The 23,152-nt window shown below is 48.0% G+C and overlaps 5 protein-coding genes across 5 annotated transcripts in view; 3 read left to right on the forward strand and 2 right to left on the reverse strand.

Annotated features, from left to right (window-relative positions):
* Nucleotides 1–1,038, forward strand: part of LOC120444826 (N-acetylglucosamine-6-sulfatase-like) — a 2,620-nt gene extending 1,582 nt beyond the window's left edge. The window contains exons 4-5 of the mRNA XM_039624782.1: nucleotides 44–681; nucleotides 742–1,038. Coding sequence (XP_039480716.1) covers nucleotides 44–681; nucleotides 742–885 — 782 coding nt within the window. The 3' untranslated portion in view covers nucleotides 886–1,038. The remainder of the gene's footprint in view (nucleotides 1–43; nucleotides 682–741) is intronic.
* On the reverse strand, nucleotides 951–2,136 carry LOC120446113 (immune-induced peptides). The gene is made up of 4 exons (XM_039626908.1): nucleotides 1,980–2,136; nucleotides 1,691–1,903; nucleotides 1,123–1,631; nucleotides 951–1,066 (listed from the first exon to the last, which is right to left on the reverse strand). The coding sequence occupies exons 1-4, from the start codon at nucleotides 2,029–2,031 to the stop codon at nucleotides 1,061–1,063; spliced, it is 780 nt and encodes a 259-aa protein (XP_039482842.1). The 5' UTR covers nucleotides 2,032–2,136; the 3' UTR covers nucleotides 951–1,060.
* A 7,570-nt stretch (nucleotides 2,137–9,706) lies between these two features.
* Nucleotides 9,707–14,475, forward strand: LOC120445473. The gene is made up of 2 exons (XM_039625918.2): nucleotides 9,707–13,504; nucleotides 13,569–14,475. The coding sequence occupies exons 1-2, from the start codon at nucleotides 9,765–9,767 to the stop codon at nucleotides 14,338–14,340; spliced, it is 4,512 nt and encodes a 1,503-aa protein (XP_039481852.1). The 5' UTR covers nucleotides 9,707–9,764; the 3' UTR covers nucleotides 14,341–14,475.
* On the reverse strand, nucleotides 14,437–15,643 carry LOC120445475 (attacin-C). Its single transcript, XM_039625920.2, has 2 exons — nucleotides 15,004–15,643; nucleotides 14,437–14,938 (listed from the first exon to the last, which is right to left on the reverse strand). Exons 1-2 carry the CDS (start codon nucleotides 15,327–15,329, stop codon nucleotides 14,539–14,541), a joined length of 726 nt encoding a protein of 241 aa, XP_039481854.1. The 5' UTR covers nucleotides 15,330–15,643; the 3' UTR covers nucleotides 14,437–14,538.
* A 63-nt stretch (nucleotides 15,644–15,706) lies between these two features.
* Nucleotides 15,707–19,470, forward strand: LOC120445474. The gene is made up of 2 exons (XM_039625919.2): nucleotides 15,707–18,503; nucleotides 18,562–19,470. Exons 1-2 carry the CDS (start codon nucleotides 15,789–15,791, stop codon nucleotides 19,195–19,197), a joined length of 3,351 nt encoding a protein of 1,116 aa, XP_039481853.1. The 5' UTR covers nucleotides 15,707–15,788; the 3' UTR covers nucleotides 19,198–19,470.
* Nucleotides 19,471–23,152: the final 3,682 nt, after the last annotated feature.

The raw sequence follows: 23,152 nt of genomic DNA on the forward strand, positions 1-23,152 counted from the left end.
CCAAATGCGCTAGTCTATACGAGTTAATCGAAAACCGTTTCAGATAAGCACTGGTTGGTGAGAGCAGCACGCCGTCTGCCGAACGAAACCATTAACACCATAGACAAGTATTTCCAGAAGCGCTGGGAAACGCTGCTGGCTGTGGACGAGCTGGTCGTCACCTTGGTGCGCGTGCTAAACGATACGCAATCGTTGGGGAACACCTACATCATCTACACCTCGGATAACGGCTACCATGTTGGCCAGTTTGCACAGCCCTTCGATAAAAGACAGCCCTACGAAACGGATATTAACATACCGCTGCTAATCCGAGGACCTGGAATAGCACCTGAGAGCCACATTGACACTGCCGTCAGTCTGGTGGACTTGGCACCCACCATATTGGCCTGGGCCGACATCGACACACCATCCTACATGGATGGGCAATCATTTCATGAGCTTTTGCTCAACAACCGACGAAGGGTTCCATTTTTCGAGCGTTCCCTGTTGATCGAGTACTGGGGCGAGGGAACTGTGGCCACGTACAATTCCGAATGCCCTTGGCCAGCAAAGGATCGCTTGGCGCAGTGCACCCCTGCAGCGGATTGCCATTGCCAGGACTCATGGAACAACACCTACGCCTGCTTGAGAAATATTCGCCACCGGGAGGATCGCATTTACTGCGAGTTTCGGGATGGCGAGGTAATTATTATACATTAGTATTAAACATTTTCTCTTATTTATATTCCTTTTACCTTTCAGAACTTTTTGGAAGCGTACGACCTGCAATTGGATCCCTTCCAAATGACCAACATTGCCTACGATCTGCTGCCCATTGAACGAGCTCTGTATTCGTTGCGCCTAAAGAATCTCACTCAGTGTTCTGGCCACTCGTGTTTTCTATAGCTAAACTATAGATAACTATATACTACGCCCAACCTAACCAAATAGTCACACAAACCAAATTCTAGTAGTTTTTGGGTTATTTTTGTATTCAGTTATCATGTGATTTAAGTTGCTTTATACATAGTCTCAAATTGATCATATTTAACGCCTAAAGTTGTGTTTCCTTGGAACTATTTCAGTACTGAAAACATAAATACGTTAGATAAGAACACTAGGTATGTGAGTGAGATGGCTTACTTGCTGGGCAGGACGTCCCCTTCCAGACACGATGGTACGACCACTGCTATCGATTACAACAGTACGTCCATCGGGGCGCTTCCAAACGGAGACATTATTGTCCCAAACGCCTGCCTGATCGTCGCGGGCCACAAAGTTCTCTCCCTGGACGCGGGCATCGTTGATCCCACGACGGAAACGTTGAACGGAGAAGCCACCATTTCCAAAATCGACCGTGCGGTCTGGTCGCTCCACATGGAACTGCGGACTGCGACGGCTGCGTTGTACATAGACGCCGCCATTACCAACAGTTACGGTGCGATCTGGACGTGCCACATGGAGCTGCGGACTGCGCCGGCTGCGCTGGATGTAGAATTCTTCGTTTCCAACGTCAACAGGGTGATCGGGACGCTGTACGTGAATCTGCGGACTGCGAGGAGGGCGTTGTGGGACTCCCACTCCCACTCCCTTACCTCCATTGGGACCTAAGTTCTGGGCGGAAAAACTGGGACCACTGACGGTGTGAGAAGCTAAAATGATGCAAGTAGCATTAGGACCCCGGAGAATCTGTATGAAACCTTAAGCGTACCTGGTCCACCAGCGTTCTTTCGGTTTACAAACGTGTTGCCCAAGTCATCGGTGTACACATGCTCACCCCGTTGAGGAGCGTTTTCAAACTGGCCACCCACTCCCGGCACGCTGTAGGTTCCTTCATTCTGACCCCTTATGTAGACCTGATTGCCCGGAGTACCGAAGACATGCGGCCCATTGCGACCGTCGTAGGTGTGCTGTGGTTGCGCAGCTGCAAGGATGGCAATTGTTGATAACTGTCATTTAACACTTTTCATAAAATGGTAGATATAGTCAGAGATTCCTACCGACGCAGACAGCGCCACAAATAGCCAGTGCAATCAATCCAAACGACTTCATTCCGATCAGTTTCAAAGCGCGGCTTCAACTGAGCGCAGTTGAACAGCATCCAGTATTTATAGCCAGCAAGTAGCCATCGCATTAGCACCTGGGTGAGCTTGTTTACAGCGATCGTTCTGAATTTCCCCAACGTCACAATCCAATCTCAAATGGCTGTGCGATCGGGAATTTCAGACAAGATCGCCGCCCTGACCCGCAGGTAGCCATTAGACCACATTAAACACCTATCCCGCTGAATATGCGATCGGTTGTTTGGAAACGCTGCCATAACTAGTTTACACCATGCACTTCTGCTACTAAATTATATTATAATATGATAAGAGTATCAACTCTTTAGCACGTGCTTGTATTGTTTCGTCAACTCGAATCAAACTGTCGGGTTTTCTTGGCCCAGCCAGCAGATAGTTGCATCTGAAGTAGATTGCATTTGACACGAGTACCTACATATTCCTGGAAGTCTCATGTTACTAGTTTGTTGTGGCTTACAGCTGCAGTAAAGATTGGCTAAGTGAGACTCAGTCTATTCTGCTGCTTTCACTCGGTATAAACAAAATACAGACTTTTGAGGCCAGCCATTTATTTGTTGATTTGAGATTAACTTGAGGCTTATTGTCTACCACTTTCTGCTGATAAGAGTTTTCTTTTTTTCAAAGTTTCATGCAAGTGCATCTATTAAAGCTATAGCCTCTGTCTGAGAATGTAAATGTAATGCATATGCAATTAAATTTTTAAAAATATATTGCTTATTAAATGAGTAATCTGAGAACATGAATATAGTTGCATGTAAAAATGACGAAAACACTTAGGTAAATCTAATAGTTAACATTTCTAGGAAATACCTTGAAAAAGTAGAATTTAATACTAGGTCGAAATCAGTTTTAAATAAAAAAGGTAATCCGCAATCCACCTTAGCTTGCGTTCACTGTATTCCCCCGCTCAGTGGCTGCGCCCACCCATTTGAATACAGAATGCCACATGCATTGTCTTCGGATGGAGCCAAATTCGATTCGCTTGCCCTCATGTTTATTTAATCTGATCAATTGGCGCAGCGTGTCACATAAATTTGGACAATTTTAAAAATGCACAAAATACACTAAATTTGCTGGTTGTTTGTCTTGGCCAGACCAGGATGCCCAAGGATGTCACGGATGGCGAGGATGCCCACGATGCCCACGATGCCCACGATGCCCGTGCGGCGACAAATAGACGACACTTGTGACCAAGCCATTGCCGCAAAAAGGGGTTTGGCTTTTGGCCTCTGTTGGCTGCTGGCCACGTCGATGTCGGATGTTGGTGCAACTCAACACCTTGGCAAATGAAAAGGAATTGCCCGGCGTAGAAGGCCTGGGCTCTCCGGCTGTTTCCGGCTGTTTCCGGTTGCACGTGCAGATGTCTCAATAGATCCCCCCACCCCCCGAGTCATCACGCTCCGTTCGCCAACAAAATACTTCAGTGCAATTGCATTTAAATCAGTTGGCCGTGGTGCTCGTGCGTTGTTTTCCTTGCGAATCCTTTGGATCCTTCGTATCCTTCGAATCCGTCGAGACCTCCGTGTGCGCGGCACTCACATAAATTATGCACAATTTTTTCCCAGCCAGCAAGGAGTTGGAGCAGATGGGTGGGGGGCATGTCTCTGTGTCTCTGTGGCCTGTGCGCCATTTGTTCATTTCGAGACCAATAAAATGAGGCATTTGAAAGTTGTAAATATGCTGCTGCCATTCGACGTTCAGTGTCTGCGGCTCGTAAACTGTCGGCCAGTGTTTTGTCGGTAATTTTCTATTTGCCACAGTTGCAATGCGCTTAATGAATTGCTTGTGTGCGGCTTGTTGCATATGCATAAGTGGGGGAAAAAAAAACATAGACCCCTCTATTTCTATATTGCATTTAAATGCGCCTTTGGCGGACCTTTCATTCCCTTCGTTCCATACTGAATTTCCATATTCAGTTGAGGCGAGGCGACTTTGCTGCCAGCGCTTTCTTTGTGTCGCCGTGTAACATAATATTTTACTCAGGGATCGCAGTGAAAAACAGTGGAAAAATTTGTTTGGCCAACGGATGGACAGCTGTAAAATGGGAATAGAAAAAACAAACGGAATGGCTCGTGCCATGTCATGTTTTGTGATGCACGGGTCCAAGGATGCGCCGGGTGTCCTTTTACTCCTCTATTTCGCCCCTTTGTCATGTCGCTCGAATGGTGGCGCACACCCAACCATCCAAACATCCAACCATCCAACCATCCAGGCATCCCAGCATCCCAGCATCCGAGTATCCGCGAACCCATCTCCTCCTTTGAGCACTCGCCGTGACAAGGCAAACGAATTGAGGCATAAGTAGGAATCGCTGTAATATTTCCGAGTTGCTGGCCAGTTCGGATCACTACTTCTCAGTTCTGTTCTGAGTTTTGAGTTCCGAGTTCTGAGTTCAGTTCTTAGTTCAGCTCTTGTCGTTTGGTGGCCGTTGGGCCACCGACAAAAAACTTTAAGCCAAGACAATGCGACATAATCGAAAGACAACAGACGGATGAATTCGCGTGAATTATGCTGAAATTGTGGAGCACTCTCATCTGGCGGTTTGGGGCTGAAATGTTTACTTTTGATTGACTACGCTGCTTGATAAAACCGTTTCTGGCCGGGATTACCACAGATCCATGCTGCACTGCATAAGTGTTGGCTGGATAAAATATCCTTTTATAATTAAGTAGCTTATATACATCTTAGATATTATGATTTATATGCTTATATAGTTATGGGTACTTTATTTAAAATGTTGTGTATTTGTGACAATTAGGACTTGAATGACCAAGTAAAACGTTGCTTTAGCACATTGTAAAGTAATGTTTAACCATACAACAAAATAGCTGCAGTAACAGCACTACTAAAATACGACTTCCAATTGTTTATACGCTTCCTAGGGACTCGTAATCCTGGAGTCAGCAAAGTCTAAACCAAATCGATTATAATCCGTATTCCGTATCCCCAGTTATTTCGGCTTACCCAGCCCAGAAGTATGCAACACTTGGCAGTCAGCATTCATGGCGCTGGCAATCGAAAACTGTTGCATACTTGGCAGCTGCACAGAAATTCACTGCTCCCCGTTGCGAATATACACATATATAGTAGATATATGTAGCTATATAGCCCCGCTTTGGGGCGATATATAAGCGTGCTGGACTATTTATCAATTTATTACGCGCAAAAAGTTTGCTGTGCTACTATTGCTGCTATAAGCCAACTGTCGCTGGCAGCGATATGTGGCATAAACCTGTTGTATCCGCATCCTGACATCGTTCAATGCTCATTGGGAATAAGCGGAGTGTGCGTGCCGCAAAATTAGCCAGGCAGGCACTCGTACGACATACAAACGTCTCTATATAGATATATACGGAAATCTGGGCATCAGGTGGCTGGGACTTTGTTAACGGATTTATGCAGCCACAATAAAACTTGGGCGCTGCAAATTGATTTATGGATGGGCGAGCGCGCAAACAATTGCAGATACTATTCGACTATATCTAGCTCGTAGGATATCTAGCTCCTCGGCTGGCTGGGAAACTTTTAATTTTCTAAATGTATTCGCCGACAGAGAACTTGATGCCTTCGATACTCAACGCACATAAAGAAGCAAAACCAACTGGCAACTGGCAACTGGAAAGGAGTTGGCCCAAATGCGGCCAGGGGGCGGGAGCACATCCGTCCCAGAGAGGCGAGCTGCAATTTAATGGCGAGGCCAACGTAAAAACTGGAAAATTATGACCAAAATGAGAATTTAATCGAAATACGTGAGTGGAAAAATGAAAATTTGACTGCAACTTGGGAACGCGTCTGACTGGCCGAAGACCGAAGCTTTCTCACCTTTCTTCTCCCTGCGAAATGCGGTGCAGTCAACGAAATGGGATTGAATTTACTATATTCGTTCGCATATAAATAGTTGTTCTTATTGGGATATATGATTATTTGATAATTGTTATCTTAACTTTCAGTCCAGCCTTTTTAGCATTTTATCAGCTTAGCTGCATATCAATCAGATACATTTATGAAGACATTAATATTTCATCTAGAAAGGTGTAATAGGTATACGTTTTCTTGTTGCTATTTGAAATTCACTTTACTTAGAACTTAGAACTACGCAATTTGTTACAGTGCACAAGTAGCTAGGCAACAGGCGGCGGAAAGCAGCATAAAATACCCAGTGCAAGCTCATGCAACTTTTATCATGGCCACAAATGCTACAGCTACTGCTGCTACTACTGCTGCTGTTGCTGGTGGGTTTCTGGTTGCGGAGGCATCCTGGCGCACTCCGGCGCATCCTGGCATCATCATCAACACTGGCTTCATCTGCTTACGCGTTGCCTTGAGGCCCGCACGCCCACACCCACGGCCACGCCCACCGAATGCCGCCCTCTCGCTCGAGGAAGTAGCACAAATTAATGCCACCGCCAGTGACTCTTGCTGTGTTTCCACCGCTGCGTCTGTCTTTAGCTTCGAGTTGCACGTTCCTTTATTTTTTGCCCGATTCCCATACGCAGGCTGGCAGCCAGACAATTCTCAAATGAGTCAACAATAGTAAAATGCTTTATTTTATCACCAGACAGCCGCCGCCTTCGCCGAGAGATCGGCCAAAAGGAGCTACCTTCTAGGAGATTGTGTTCCTGCCTTCAACTTTCGCGCAGCTCGAAGTTGTTGATCTTTAATTACTGGTTCAGTTGGCAGTGTTTATGTGCACACTTGCTACTCGGCTTCCTTTGAACTAACCCACCTGGCTTATCGCTTATTTAGAATCTGTATTCAGCCCTTGGCAAGGTCTTATTTCCCTACTGAAAATCATCTGCAAAGGTTATTCGTAGTTATTCGCAGAGTACTCCGCTCGAGACCGATAGTATGCACTCGATGCATTTAGGCGCTAAATATTTAATTCCCGTTGGCAACATCCGCTGCTAATTGCTTATAATTAACTAAATGACAGCCGGGCCGCGGACGTGACGCCAACTTCATCTGGAGCTCATAAAGCAATCACATGCACTTGCACAACTATAAAAACTTCCGTGTCCTGTCCCGAGTCCTTAGTCCTTCGTCCTTCGTCCTCTGTCCGTCGTCCTTGATTCTGGCTTGTCCGTCTCTTCCGGCTGTCATGCTATTGCCATTAGCCTGGCCTTTACTGCTCTGCAACATTTCCTTTTGCGACTTCTTTCCTTGGGCTCGCATTCTCCTTTCTCCTTTCCGTGCCATTCCCGCATTTTTTTCCCTGCCACCGTCCGACTTTTGGCAATTTTCCATATGCAACACGCAACAGACGTTTTTATGTTTTCTGTGTGCGCCGCCCATAAAAAAGTAAACGAGCGGCATCCGAGGAGGCGGCGGTTCATGGTCACGGTCTTCATCTCCGTCTCTGAAAACTGCTGAACTGCTGGTGCTGTTGCTGTTACTGTTGCTGGAGCTGGAGCTGGAGATCCGGAAGGGATGACAATGGTTCCGGGCAAGGCAATGGAAGTCAATTATCGAATTAATTTAGTTGCCCAGTGTCCGGGAAGTGGGCAATGGGCAATGGGCAGTGGGCAATGGGCAATGGTTGCGTTTGCACTTCATGCACATCATAAATGCGAACGGCGATGACTAGAATTGGGGATTATGGCGATTACGGCCGGATAGCTGGAGCGGAATTCAAATTGTTTTTGCCTGTCAGTCAGCCAGTCAGCCAGTTGGGCGGACAGGGCGGACCGGGCATGATTGTGAAATCCAGCAATTAATTAAATTATCCGGCGAAATGAAATTTTTGTCGCCGAAAGCAACAGCTAGCCTGACACAGCGAACACTGCCCGGTATATGAAATGTATCCGTGTGCAGGCCTCGTCCTTCGTCCTTGTCCGTGTAATTGATGCGTTAATCCGCATATTGACAGCGGTGCCTGCGGTGGCTTTATGGAAATATGTCCCCAGGCTCAGCCGCATCGGTACTTCGCGGCCCTGTTGAAAGGATTTGTCCGGGCGCATATCGCACCACTACCACTCCTCACTCCCCGCGTCCCGTGTCCTGCATCCTGCATCCTGCGTCCTGTCACTGCGACTCTGGCTAAGTAATTTAATTACATGCCGCAAAATTATCGCAATATTGTTTATTGGCCAGCGGCGCTTGACGCATTTTGCGTGAGATTAATCCGACATTCTTTGCCCGTGAACTATCCGCTAATCTGTGGCGGCAGTTCGCCGCAATTTGTCAATATTCCGGAATATAATGCAAAATCACGGAAGGCCACATTGCGTATACGCAACGTGGGCACTGCGAGTTTGCCGGACGCATCGAAGCACTTGTTTACTAGCTAAGTATATAGAAGTATAAGTATAACTACAGCTACTGTCTACAAGTTATGTATGCCTATACTTTATATTCTTCCACAATGAATTTATTCAAAGCGAGAACCTCGAATTCAAACATTAATGAAGTTAGCAAGCCATTGTGCAGACAAAGACCTGAATCAAAAGCCCAAGTATAACTCCATCTTATGATGCAATTAAAAAAGGCGGTTTACTTGGTTTTCCAGCCACTTGGGATGACTACAAGAGGATATATACCCGCCAATCCTCCGATAATGTGGCAAACTAAACAGCAAACAATGCGTTTATTCGCACTGCCTGCTTCATTGGCATTGTTTGGGAGGGAGGACTATAAAGTGATGGTAAAACTTTTAATCAAAAGCGAATGCGCTCTGTGCCCGCTAATTACATTAGTTCTGCTGCTGCTGCTGCTGGTTGGCTTATATAGGTTTGAGTACATACGAGTGTAGTATGGATACACGTAGATGCTGCAGTTGCTCCCGCTGAATGTTTGAATATTTTCAATTATTTCGAGCGGCGCATTGTGCTGACTTTGGCATTGACAGCATACAGGATAACACACACACACACCCACTCACACACACAGAAGCAGACGCACACACACTCGCAGCGAGAGAAGGAAATAGGAAATGTTATTGTCGCTGTGCATCCCCATTCCCATTTCATTTCCATTTCCACTTCCATTGGCAAAAGTTTTGGTATAAAACAAAAATCTGATTTACATGGGCGAGAAAACAATACGCCCGTTGGGAAATCGCAGTGGGCGGTGGTTGGGCGGTTGGCGCTATCACTTACCCATGTGCCTGGCTGCACACACACACATGTGTGTGTAGTGTGTGGGTGCCCCAACAAAGGACATCTCATGTTAAACAGCTGTCGGAAGCCGCCGGCGCAGTCGTCGTACGTGTGCGAAAACTTGACACAATGAAGCAGTTGCCGCTGGGCGGAAAGGGGGGGCGTGTTGCCGGCGGTGTGGCGGGGTGTGGGCGTGGTCGGACTGGTGACATTGCGACTCTTATCGGTCCACGTTGTCAAAGTTGTGCGGCAGACACCTGTTGCCAGCCAAGGCGTGGAAAAGTCGAAACCCCACTGAAGTCCAGTCTGTTGTGGTCAGAAAAATGAACTCCAAATAATGTTTCTCCAAATGAATATTAAGAGGAAATAGGTCTAAAGTGTTTTATCCAGACGTTCAAGTTCAAATATCACTTAAGTTTGAACGGGCATCTGCAAACTGAATAAGTTAGTTGAAAGATGGGTTCATATAAGCTTGAAGGACATACCTATTACTTTTCTTTATATAATAATATAATTCTTGTTGGGACTAAGTAGGCAAAAGCATTTAGCTTTCAATCTAGACTGCTCCATATTTGACTTAGTCTTTACAAAGCCATAGCTCCCCGACAGGATGATTTTCCTACAACTCTGGTGGGCGCTGATGGTGTTCAGCAGTCCTGGCCATGCCCAGCAGATCTCCACCGGCGAGGAGCAGAAGCAGCCGGTGGAGGGCAGCGACAAGTTGCTCAGCTTCAGCCGGGCAGTGGAGCTGGCTCGTCCCGAGTTGCAGGAGCTCAAGGCTTCCTACAGCGGCCGCCAGGAGCAGGATGCTAGCAAGCAGCTGGATCGCCGCAACTCAATCGACACTATGCTGGCCAGTTTTGCCCAAGTGGATGCGGACAAATCGAAGGCGGCATCCGCGGATGAAGAGCGAGTGCTGCAGGAGGCGGCGGACGCTTGGTTCCGCGACATCCAGGCCAGCATGTCGAAGATCAATCCCTACCAGAAGCGTTCCGGTGGCAAGAAGGAACGATCCATAGGCAAGCAATTCATCGACCAGCATGCCAAGGCCATGGAGCGCACCGAGATGGGCAAGGTTAAGCTGAAGTACAAGCAAATAGGCGATGACACCATTGTGCGCAAGTACCAGGTGACTAAGAACCCGCTGCTCCCGCAGGACACTGGGATGACCCAATTGGACATCAAGCTGAAGCAGGTGCAGCAGATGCTGACCGACCACGAGACCTTGGAGGCCAAGAAGCTGGAGAAGGCGAAGGAGGGGCGCAAGAAGGTGGACGAATCGAGTTGGGTGGACAAGTTGCCCCAGTTCGGAGATAACCCCATTCCGGATGGCATCTACGAGAGCACCCTCAATCGCCTGGCCTTTCCCCATGCCATGTCCCACAAGCTGGCCCACGAGGCCAACTACAAGCTCTCCAAGATCGAGCAGGAGGCCTCCGAGAAGGCCTCCAGCAAGCACTCGCGACCCGGCAGCCTCAGTGAAGGTCCTCTCAAGCAGCTGAAGAGGAGCTCGTGTGGTGGCTTCAATCCCATGAATGAGATCAAGCTGAAGACCAGCAGTCGACTGATGCTCAAAGGTCTGGGTCCATCGCTTCCCAGTAACGCCCTGCTGGACATCCATCGCAACCAAGTGGTGGACAACATGATCCGGCGCAGGGAGCTGGAGGAACAGCAGCAGCAGCACCATCAGCAACAGCAGCAGCAGCAACTGGAGTCTAGTGAGGATAGCGACGAATTGGATCAGCGAATTGGAATCAATAGCTTATTGGCACACAATGAGAACTTGGAGTACCTGCAGCCCATCAATACCGGCATGGATGCGAATCGAATGATGGAGCTGCCCCAGAGCTACGACTACCGAGTGCCCCAGTACGATCGCTTTCATCCTCTGAATCAAAGACAGATGTCGAATGTGCGGGATTACGAGAGGAGCAACCGCATGCCCCTCGACTTGGATCGCTTCAAGAGGGAACCGCACTTGGAGTCGTCGTCTCTGGCAGCACCGATTGATTCAGTTTTAGAACCCATATCTGTAGAGGAACAGGGACTTAAGTCTGAGGATCAAAACATATCCGACCACGAGTTGGCCATGAAAATTGGAGTATTGGACATTAATGAAGGCAAAGCCTTACATTCAACCGGCGACGGCGAAGCCAAAGAAAAGGACACACATGAAGAGGTTAAATTGGATGAGGAATCCTTAATTAAACCCGAAAGTAAACTGGACTCTGAGATAACGTCCATCGAGGGGAAATTTGAGGATAGATCAGAGGTCGAAGGGGAGAGCAAACTATTGGGACCAGTAAAACGTGAGGCAAAGAAAGAGCTAACTAACCAAATAGGCCCTAAACTGAAGTACGATGAATCCGCGTTGGATGCCAAATCAAATGCAGAGTCGCCCTTAAAAGGAGATGTACCACTTAGCTTGGCCAGAAAGAGCGAACTCAATGTAAGTACTAATGCAGATTTGTCATCCGACTCTGGAAAGCAAGACAGTTTAAAGAAACGTAAAAATCCCGAGACGCCTGATTGTCCCGATAATCATGACAGTAATACTGATTGTGACACGGAGTGCAAGTCGGCAACGGATGCCGAGAAGGATGACAGCATTGTGAAAGTCAACATCAAGCTAAAGCTCCAGGAAGCGGCAGACGAGAAGTCTGAATGCGAGGACATCTGCAAAGTGGAGGCCAAAGGTGCTGCTGCATCTGCTCCGAAAGTGAATCCCGATGCGGTGGTGAAACTGCTGGCCAATGAATTGTCCCTGGACAAGGACCGTGGAAAGCGGCAGACAAGGCGTCGAAGGTTTCGTAGACAGAACAGGAGATCCAAGAGAGCCTTGGAGGACAACGAGCAGGAGCAACAGCAGCAGGAACCGGAACCGGAACCGGAAGATAAGCAACATGTAGTGACCAAACGGTTGGCTCCGCTGCTGGATGACCTCGAAGACCACAATGGCAATCATGCGGGTTTCGGGAACCTGGGTAATGGCATGCTCACACCGGATGCAGAGGACTCCGGAGAAAGGTCATATCCCAGCCATGATTTGCTGGCTCACTTCGATGAACTGGAAAGTGCTCACGATGACGATTCCCTGGTAGCGATATACGATCCCACTAAGGAAGTGGTTCCCATGCTGAATAAGCGACCCAATGGCGGTTTTCAGGGCCAGCAGCCTCTGCAGATGCAATTTCCACAGCAGCAGCCGCAGCAGCAGCAGCAACAGCATATGCAGCAGCAGCCACAGCAGCAGCAGCAGCAACAAGTGCAGCAGCCGCAACAACACGATCTAAATCGCCAGCGTCATCAGTCCAGTAATTTCCAGGCCAGTTTTAATCTAACCCATTTGTTCAATGAGTTGCAAAAGTTGCAAAATATGAAGACGCCACAGCAGCAGCAGCAACAACAGCAACAACAGCAACAACAGCAGCAGCAAGTGCAACAGCAGTTTATGCCACAACAGCAACCAGTGCAACAACAATTCCAGTTGCCGCAACAGCAAATGCCCCCCGTGCAAAGAAACATCCAGCAAATGCCCAACAAGCCCATTTCGCCACCTATTAAGTCCTTCGGAGTCCATCGCTACTTTGGACCCTTCTTCAACAAGCAACTGAAGCACGATCCCTACATGGCGGCGATGGAAACTTCGACTACTATGGATCCCAGGTGCGTGTCCATTCCGGCAACCAGTCCCACTCCAGCTGGCAATGTTACTATGCCGTTCACTTTGCCTGCCAATTGCACAACTGCCTCGGTTCCCTCCAGTCCAGTGCCATCCACCCTAGCCACTCCAGCCACCCCAGGCACTCCAGCCACTTCAGCTAATCCAAGTGCCAATCAATCGAGTCATACGGAGATTGGGTGCAATTCGCCGGATGCCATGAAGTTCAACGTTTCGATTAATGCCAATGTGTTCGGGGATCCTAAGACCAAACAGTTCTGTGGCAATGGCTCCATAAGCATGCTGCCCGCTTACAATTCCTTGCATTCTGAATTGAGCCTGGGCTATCGGAATGATCAACTCCATGGAAACACTGCAGAACTGGAGGACGAGCAGGAAGATGTGAGGATCAAGGACGAACGACGTATACGCGATGTGGGCGAGGAGTCCCGAGATGAGTGGGAGCCAAAAACTGCAAAGGAGAAGCCAAGAAAGCAAGAGGGTCAGATCAAAAGACCCAGTATTAAGTGGAACAAAAAGCACAAGAATCGCCATCAAGGGGCGAAGGCAAAGGTGAAAGGGGGTTCCTCACCAGATCATAATGAAGCTTCCAAAGAAGCAACAAAAGCAGCTGCAAAAGAAACGCCACGTGTGGCTGCAAATGAAGGACACAAAGCGTCCGGAAAGTGGTAAGTAATAATATGCTTAATAAAAGGTATACATCTTTTTACTTGTATTTGTTTGATTCTATAGCCAACGACCACGAATAGAAATGCCGGAGTCGCAGTCGGAAAGTTACGATAAGCTAATCACGGGCAAAATCTCCGAGGACATAGTGTCCGCTGTCTTCGAGGCAGTAGGAAATGATCCGAGCATGGATCGCTTGCTGGCGGTTCTGGAGAGGAATCGCAAGTGTGCGAATAAGCAGACCAAGAACTTCTACCAAATCCGCAACGACAAGACGGAGAGCTATCTGCATCACACGGAGACCATGGTGCGGGAAACGATGGAGGCCATTAGCAACATTATCGATCAGCAGGTGCGGCGTCGAGCTTGCATTCCCTTGCGTCCGGATCTCCAGGACTTCTACGACCTAATCCTCAGGACGTCCAACGAGGAGCGAAAGTGTCGCGAGAAGCGACAGAGCTCACTTCAACTCCTGGCCGAGGATTTCAGCCAGGATGTGCGATTGCTTGATCCGAGCAAGATCAGCCAAAAGTCCAGGATCGTCAAGAAGTTGCTGCGGCAGTACGAGGATCTCCCAATGGAGGATCAGCAGGCGGCGTCTGGAGTGCGCGATGAGCTGCTCCTGGATCTGGTTTACCTCCGCAAGATGGCAGAGACCGCGGAGCGCTCGCAGCGCAACGCCCGACTGCAGGAGGTTCTCAAGCAGACCAGCCTGGACGAGGTCCTGGAGAAGAGCATCTCCACCGAGTACTCTCCGCGCTTCATTAAACTCCTGAAGACGGCGGAGCTTTACAAGGAGGCGGGCGAGCAGCAGGCGAAGGCATTTGTGGGTCTTTAGTCTACTGACTGAACTCTCACTTTAATTTTGGTTGCATTCATTCCTTGTTGTTTCTTTCAATTAAAAATTTGCTTTGTTAGTTAATTAATTCAATAATTAATTGAATAAAAATCAAACTACATTTTAGAAGAATAATAATAGATGAATAAATATTTGCTATAACATTTTAAAATATTTTCTCTGTATAGTTTAAGCTGTTTAGCCGAAGTAGTGGGAGAGACCCAGATTGGCGCCCAAATCGGTCTGGCCCTTGAAGGGTCCACTGGTCCACTTGGAGGCCGTGCTGCCAAGATCGAGCCTGGTGTTGCGATCCTGCGACTGCCAGAGATTGGCCCGTCCACCCAGCTCCAGTTGCTTGCCCAGTCCGGGAATGTTGGCGTGCGTCAGCGTCGCTCCATGCCCCTTGATGTGGGAGTAATCCAGGCCAGCTCCATTCCTATCGAACTTGAAGCCGTTGGCCAGCTGGTTCTGCGAGGCGAATGCCTTGGCGTCCAGATTGTGGACTCCGTTGTTGAACAAGTTGGCGGTGGCCGTCTGCTGGAAGCTGTCCCGCACACCGGGCGTGTGGGTCTTGGTCAGTTCCAGGCCGTGTCCATGACTGCTCATGAGAAGTAAGATTAGTTTCTATACTCATCGGACCGTAATCCTGTAGAGACTACTCACTTGTTGTAGCCCAAGGTGGCGCCGCTGGTTACGGGAGTGGACACCGGTTTGGTCTGGGTGTTGCTCGCTGCGATCACTTGACCAATCACGTGGTGATCGGGAGTTCCTATGGCCTTGCTGAGATCCAGCCGGGCATCGGCGCCACCAGCCGGATTGGAAGTGAGTGAGCCACCCAGCACCTGGCGGCGTGCTCTGTAGATTCTGGGTGGCGTCGGCGGTGGAGGATAGTAGATCAGTGGCTGGGTATACACACGCTGGGGCAGGGCCACCGCAAGGCAGCCAAGGACGCCGATGATGACCACGATTAGGAGAACAATTTTGCTCATCTTGCTGTATTTTTGTTCCTTTGTTGATTTAATCTTCTTGACTTGGCGGCTGACGATTGAGTGTCGATGCTGGGATGCAGTTACCTCGCATTATATAGCAATCGACCTGTGAAGGGGGCTTCCCGTCGCAGTCGCCAGTGAACTTATCTGCCTTATCTGTAAGATGAGCTGCGATTCGCACTGGGATCCCCGAACGAGCAGGTGGTTCACACCGCCTGATAAGAGCTTGTGCATCCCCTTGAAATTACTTGGCGACGATTTTCAGGCTATTTGGGGGGTTTCTAGCGTACATACATATGGCTAATAACAAAAAGCTTTTCAAAAATAAATAGAATAAATATAAATTAAACTTTGTACATTCATGACAGTTACAACTGTTTGAAAATCTAGTCACTGGCTGTTCATTTTGTACACTGAAATCCCTGGTATAGCATTGAATTCAAATTCGATCGGGTCGCGATGTATGTGCCCCTGCTCCACAGGAGCACCCAGATGGTGCTGCTGAAGAGGCAGATACGGCGGAAGGCCAAGGAGTTGCGAATGCGAAAGCGTCACGCCCACCGCCGCCTGCAGCTGATGCGGAGGATCCGTGACCACCTGCTCCGCAGGATGCGGAACTCCATAGACGACCGGCAACGGGATGCGGAGCAGAAGAGGAGGGAGCAGGCACGGAGGGCAGTGGGCGGTATGCTTTCCATGTACAAGCACTGGCTGCGCAACTGGTCCACAGCTTTGAGGCTACAAAGTCGGCTGATTCGACAGCAGGAGCAGGTGAAGGTGGGACTACGACGCCGACTTCGACACTTGCAGAAGCAGCTGAAGAAGGTGCGACATCCACAGAACGTGGTGGACAAGTGCTTCAATCGACTGTTCAAGGCGGTCAGGAAGTGGCAAAAGCGGTCGGACTACTACGAGCTCATCAAGGATCAGGACAAAGTCTGGGAGGCGGAGGCTGAGGAGGTACGCAACTACTTATCGGATGTTCGGGGCAGGCGACCCAGAAAGCTGAACCGTCGTAGGGCTAAAGAGAATAGCGAAATCGAGGACTTTGCTAACTTCTGGAACACAGAAGTGGTGCAGAAGAACGCTATGATCAAGAAACAAATGGCCATGGTAGGAAGAAAAGCATACTTGGATATACACACAACACTCGAAAAAACTAGGAAACCGAAGAAGAAAAGGGGGAAAATCAAGCCTAAGAAAATATATTATAGCCTAGACGATCTTGTAGTTCGAAAGAAAGTTAGGAAAATTAGAAAGGCTATTCGTAAGTCAAGGAAGGCAGATCCATTAAGGCCATCTTTCGATAAACTGAAAATGTTGGTAAAAGAACTAATAGGATTCGACTGGAAAAATAAGATTATGAAAAGCCCGAAAATGAACAGAAAAGCCATTAAAAATGAACGGAATGTTGGGTTTGGCAAAATGCCAAGCTTTTCCGATCTTCCAACCCTAAAGCCACAAATACGAATAAAAACACTTTCGAAGAGGGGCCGCAAAATAGTTCCCAGAAATGTAGACATGCCTCTGGAGCAGCTCACAGTTCCCGATTCGAAAATCCGTAAACGAAAATCTGGAAAGCGTAGACGAGGTAAAACGCACTACGTGGATAGGATTATTAAAGACGAGTTGAATGCACTCTTGGTGGCAAAGTCAAAGAGAAAGGGCGCACATCCTGGAAAAGCTAGTGTATCTAAAGCTTTCCTTAGGCAAATGGAAAGCAAGGAATTAGAAAGGCAGGAAAATATAGTCTCACTATTGTACGACGATATTCCACCGTTTATGAGGCAACAAATTGAGAGGAAAAATAGGAACAAACTGCGTGCCAAGGCATTGCCAGCTAGTTCGAGTAGCTCGGTAGCGTCCAAAGAGGTCTTCATTGTATCCGAAAAAGTTGGCACTAAAACGACGAAGCCCAAGAAGGAAACTAAGCCTCCTACTTCAAGCAGTGGTTCAGAAGTCAAGAATCGACATGAATTACCTCCCGCGTACAGCGTTTCTCAATTGTTTTCCAAAAGGGAAAGCCTTGTGTCCCTCGATGACTCACTGAATAGGTTCGCAATGGCCAATCGAAGCCGCAAATCTACCCGTAAATCTATTCGCGGGCCACTCCTGATACCCAAAATAAAGCGTGTTGCTCCTCCAAAGGGACAGGACGAAAGTCACTACCAGTCCTTGAAGAAGGATATCATGTACATCCATACCAGCGACGAGGATCAATGGCCGAAGAGGATGTCCACTAGGCACTCCAATCGCTTAACAGTCAGCGACACAGTACTGCACAGCCACACTTCTCATTTCCGAACTCCCAAATCGCCCTCCAAAAGCAAGTTTAATTATGATGTCCTGCAAAATGATCTTGACAAGATCCTTGAGCCTGTGCGAGTTGGCGACGAGAGAATAGAAAAAGCACCGGAGCACCAGGAGTTTCACTACGCCAAGGAGCCCGATATTGAAAGGTATCATTTGAAGGATCTGCACTCGGATGCAAAATACAGACAATTGCAGTCCCTTCTCAAGGACGTTATAGAGAAAAACCAAATTATTGAGTATATCGCCGATGTCAATGGACTCATGCAGGAAGTAGCCAACCGCCATGACATGTGGTCCAATCTTCAGAGCATCTACGACGACCTCACATCATCGGGCATTTCGCTGGAGGAAGTGAAGCAAATGCTCACCTTGAAGTACTTGGAGTACCTCAACGATATAGTGACCCAGAAGAGCTATACACGGCTGGAGCCGCCACGGGACAATTTGCTTAATGTTGTGGAAGCCGAATTTCTGAAAGAGAAACAGAGGAGCCAGGTGGAAAGGTTGATGGAGCGCAACTGGTGGAATAGGAAACGGAACAGCACACGGCTCATACCCTTCGGCATGCGGGGAATCAAAGGGAGCAGAAGTGAGACACCTGGCAGCCGGCGGCAGTCGCAGGACATGAGGATGGACAGCGCCCTGTGCAAGAAGCTCATCGAGCAGGAGCTCAGGGCGGAGCGATTGCAGCGCGAGGAGCGCAGGAGGAGGACTACAACCAGCTCCCGGGGATCGACTTTTAGCATTATCACCAGCCTGGATGTGCCGCCCAGCGATGAGCAGGATTTGCGGGACATCGAGTGGCGCTACTCCGTGCACAACATCAAGAGCATGATGAACCAGCACCATCAGATGTTCCAGGTGGGTAAACAGTAGGCAACATCAGTACTGTGTTAAACTAAGTACATCTTTCTTTCAGGCTCTGGGGCGCAAAACGCGAACGGAGCAGATGATCTACAAGAAGATGGAGGGAAAGATGGACGAGCTGTATTCCTCCACACAGTTTCGCCGTCCTAAACCGGAAAACACCACCTTTACGGTGAGGAAGAAGCGTAGAAATCTTAGGCCCATCGAGCAGCTCTACTACTCACCCCGGAAGACTTGTCGCCTGCAGAAGATCTCCAGTTCCTCAGACTGTTTGTCATGCGAATGCCAAGGCGAGGAGATCGGTGATTCGATGGTCCTGGACAAGTGTCCCCGGTGTGGAGTGAAGGTGCCTGTGCCCGCACCCACTGCTCCGTTCTCCAAGTCGTCCTCATCCAGCTGCGAGATCCTGTCCAGCGGATCCATAGAGGCCTGTGCCAAAAACAGTCTGCTAATCAACACCCTCGAGGACCTGTGCACACGCTGTGGTTATGTCCATGAAAAGGGACATCTCTGCTCGCAGTTACCCTTGAATATGCGGAAAACCCAGCTCCTAAAGCGGATTAAGAACACCGAACGTACTGCCGCCGAGTGTCCGACGTACTGCTGCCCACGCGGGATCCTTAGGAAGCCCAGAAGTTTTGATCCATGGCAGGAGGACGAGGAGTGCAAGGAGCGGACAGCGGGCTGAGCACTTTGAAGCCACCAAAGTGGCAACAAAACTCCGGATATGTAAGGATATGTAAGGATATGAGCACCAAATCAGCCGGCTGAGGCGAATGAAACATTTGGTTTAAGTGCTAAATAAATTCAAGTAATGAGTTTGCCTCTGTCTGTGGGTGTGCCTGTGCTGTTAAATGCTTTGCCAAGTTTCATAAAATATGCAAGGACTTTTGCACACACACACACACACACGCCAACAAACACGGCCAGGCTCATGTGATGCACTCACGTAGAGGGAAAATGTCTGCGGGCTTTTAATACACTTGCAGGATGCTGTTTCTCCTGGTCCTGGTTCCTTATCCTCTTCCTCTGCCCTTATCCCCCCACCGCTCCTCGCTCGTGCAACAAAAATTTCATCTTGCCTGCTTTTTTTCGGCCAAGTTTTTAAGTCGAGCCATTGCTGTAATGGAATTTTATTGCATACTCGCACTCGCATTCTGTTTGCGCAAGCGGAACATGTTTCAGACATTTTCATAAATGAAAACGCTTAAGCACACAGCCGAAGATCAGACCGGCTCTCAAGGAATCCGTCAGGAAACAGATCCTATATTTCAAATAAAATAAATTCAAAATGCAGATGTGCAGAGCCATAAACAAAAATCAGTGGTTCTTACAATTGTATCTAGTTACATTGCTTATATGCATTTGGAAATCCCGGTATTCCAAAATTTAACTAATATGCCTAGTCTTACCTAGTTTTGTCACATTTTCTTTGATTTATTTTATACAATACTGGTGACCGAATAAACTCCATCAAGTAACTTAACCCGTGTGCAGCCATCGCTTTAAGACACAATTAAAGCACTTGGTGACCGGCAATCGAACGACTGTCGAACGCAAGGCAATAACATTTCTGCGAAATTGATGCCCGGCGATCAATCATTTCCCAGCCTACGGATACCAGCCACTTGGCAGTATGATTTTGGTCCTAGTCCAGCTCTCCGTCTCAGTTTCGACTTCCAGTCCACATCCACATCCTCATCCTCGTTCCCATTCCCATTCCCATCCTCCCACGCAGATTGCAGGAGTGGGAAGTTGGCGTAAGCTGAGACGTTTTCATTTGCATTTTTCGCACAAATCGCCGCGAGGGTTGGGGCCCAAAACAAACTGCCAAAACCGAATTCCATTCGAGTGGCCGTGGTCCTGCCCAGGACCTCCATCCGCCTCCGATTGGCGATGAGTGCTGTAACATTATCTTGTTTGCTCATGACACGCGACGCGGCCCCAGAAAGTCCCTTCATGTCGAATCGTTTCCGGCCGTTGGCTGTCCGCTATTGTCGACTTGGGTACACAGAAGAAAATTGCCTGGCTAAATGCTTGGATATGCAGAAATAGGCTTAAGAAGGTGAAACGGTTTTGAAATTTATTAACAAATTGTAAATGTTCAAAAAAGCTTTTGTCCCAGAACAAATACTTATACTACTTCTATTTGAGAATATATATTTATTACATTCATTTATCTACGCTCTTATGGTTTGTAAAGTTTTGTGTGATTTAACATTTACATGAATATCTAGGACTGACTCCGGTTTTCTTGAAGTGCCTTTCAGCCGCGAGTTGCGTTGCAGGACTTGTGATTTGCGACATCCTTTTGTCATTTTTCTGCGGGTCCTGCCGCTGTCCTTTGCGACTTGATTCCATTCCGATGGCTTGTCAAATCAGGCGAACAGGCTAACAGACGAAATGAAGCGTGCAATTGTCCGCAATTCGCAACTTAAACGGCCATTGTGTGAACGCTTCCGCATGGCTGTGATTGCGTTTTATTAGCTGTCAAATTTTAATTAATTCGCAACATCTTTATGCATTCATTTTGCCCACAAATGCCCACAGAAGAAAAGGCCAAATCCGTAATGCAAACGACTGGGGACAATGCCAAAGTGGGCACACAGTAATTATTGGACTCAGGTGTGGGCAGGACATGGAATACAAGGAATATAAGTAGCCATAAAGGAGCAGCAAATTGGACTGCTTAAGGGAGAAAGATTGGAGCGGCTGGCAAACAGTGCTGGAAAAAAGTGCCCACAAAGAGGAAAGCCATAAGATAAATGGGCTAACTTAAATTAGACTGCCTGCCAGCCGAGAATTGCTAAATGGGGATGTTCTGCCTCGAGTCGCTTGCCTTTCAAATGCAAACGCCAACCAGGTCCAGGTGAGGTCCATTCCGGACCAGGGAGTGTCATTCTGGGCATAATTTGGAACATATATTACGGGATAAACGGGAAAGTTCGTTCAAAAAGAATAACGCGCCTATTAAAAATCATAACACTGCAGGGTGATAGCATAATCCAAGGTACAGCTGAATATAGAAACTCCTTTGAAATACATAAATGAGCCATTAATATCTGCCATTCAATCTGTAATATTAAAGTATTGTATTTACCAACAAATTTTAATTAACATCCTAGAATGTAAAATCTTTAAGTCGAAGAGTGGTTTAAATTTCAGACCTATTTGTACTTGTAAAACGCCACCTTCAAAGGACAATGCCAAGTCGAAACTGTGTATAAGAAATACTTACGATAACTGCAATTTGCACTTAACCCTTGCCCTCAGTCGCAAGTTCCTTGGATGCGGATCTGTCCCTGTGCCCGTATTGGTGACTACATACATACGAGGCTTGTTCACTTGGACAATTAAAGGAGCAGCCCACACACTCAACCCACTCGAGCCCACCTAACTGACTCCAGCTAACCACTCCAGCCACTTGAAAGTTGGCCGCAAAGTGCGAATGCATAATTAATTCCAATTATGAGTTTACCCAACAACATTGGCAACATTGGCACTCGCCTTCCTTCTCGAGACGAGACAAGATGCGTTGTGGGCTTGGGCGGCAGGATTTGGGGGACAAGGACTTATCAGCGCATCGACAGGATGGCACCCCAGCCATCAGCCATCAGCCGCCAGCCAGAACACCCATGAACTTTGATGCCGGCGAGTGTCAACCCGTGTGGTGGTGCTGTTGCTGCGGGCTCCTTGTGTTCCAGCTGCTGCTGCTGTTCCTGCTGCTGCTGCTGCTGCTGCTGTTGCTGCGCTACTGCCGCTTGTTGCATAGTTCGAGTGGGGCAAGGGCTTGGCATGTTTAAACACATGCTCAAGTGGCATTTAGACAGTTATCCGCCGCTCGTGCTGTTATCTGGCAGACAATTGATGTGCCTGCGATAGGCACCAACTTTTGCCTCAATTACAAAATGCTAAAAATTGCAATATCAATAACATTTTATGTCCTTGGGGGGTGAGTTGGCTTGTCCTAGGGGGAGTCCTGCAGGTTTAAGGGTAACCACAAGTGCTGCGTCTAAGTGTGGCTGCCAGCCTTCAAAGCCGCCTTCACTATCAACGGAAATGCATTCTGGTTTTCCTTGTTTGGAGAGCATTGTGTCGCGTCTGCCGAGCTCAAGTGTTTTAATGGATTTTCCCGAGGAACATGCATGCTGCAAACCTTCCCTTTCCGCCGTAGAGTTGAGTTTCCCTCATACCCTCTGATTTTGCAAATATTCCTTTTATCCGCCGCCTGCTTCATGCGAGAAATGTCAAGTTTTGGGGCTCATGTTGTTAGCAGTGACATCTCTGCACATGCATCAATCATTCGAACCCCGCAACAGCATTATAGCAATCAAAAGGAAGTTCAGTTCATAAAAGATAATAACCCGGCTTAGCCGCATGCCACTCAGGAACTTAATGCCGGGTCGCAGCTGTACGGCTGTGGCAGGGAGTCCAAGGAAAGCCTATAAATTTGCAGATTATTTGCATATTGCGTCTGCTTCAGGGGCACGTTTTCGGTTTTTTCTTCCCCATTTTCTATAATTTTCAGAACAAAGCGCGGCAAATTCAATTCCCTTCACGACGCAAACTAATGTAAATCAAGGCACATTAAGCGAGCAATGCAAACAATCATAAATCTGACTGGAATGTGCTCTGGATACAGC

This window comes from Drosophila santomea, chromosome 2R (assembly GCF_016746245.2).
Source record: "Drosophila santomea strain STO CAGO 1482 chromosome 2R, Prin_Dsan_1.1, whole genome shotgun sequence".
Classification (NCBI taxonomy): Eukaryota; Metazoa; Arthropoda; class Insecta; order Diptera; family Drosophilidae; genus Drosophila; species Drosophila santomea.

Bases quoted from the DNA above. Each gene is read 5' to 3' on its own strand.
- LOC120446113 (XM_039626908.1), bottom strand. From the start codon at position 2,031: ATGAAGTCGTTTGGATTGATTGCACTGGCTATTTGTGGCGCTGTCTGC. The intron at 1,904-1,979 runs GTAGGAATCTCT...CCATCCTTGCAG, and splicing joins TTGTGGCGCTGTCTGCGTCG to CTGCGCAACCACAGCACACC. The intron at 1,632-1,690 runs GTACGCTTAAGG...GCATCATTTTAG, and splicing joins AAAGAACGCTGGTGGACCAG to CTTCTCACACCGTCAGTGGT.
- LOC120445473 (XM_039625918.2), top strand. From the start codon at position 9,765: ATGATTTTCCTACAACTCTGGTGGGCGCTGATGGTGTTCAGCAGTCCT. The intron at 13,505-13,568 runs GTAAGTAATAAT...TTGATTCTATAG, and splicing joins CACAAAGCGTCCGGAAAGTG to CCAACGACCACGAATAGAAA.
- LOC120445475 (XM_039625920.2), bottom strand. From the start codon at position 15,329: ATGAGCAAAATTGTTCTCCTAATCGTGGTCATCATCGGCGTCCTTGGC. The intron at 14,939-15,003 runs GTGAGTAGTCTC...TCTCATGAGCAG, and splicing joins GCCACCTTGGGCTACAACAA to TCATGGACACGGCCTGGAAC.
- LOC120445474 (XM_039625919.2), top strand. From the start codon at position 15,789: ATGTATGTGCCCCTGCTCCACAGGAGCACCCAGATGGTGCTGCTGAAG. The intron at 18,504-18,561 runs GTGGGTAAACAG...TCTTTCTTTCAG, and splicing joins AGCACCATCAGATGTTCCAG to GCTCTGGGGCGCAAAACGCG.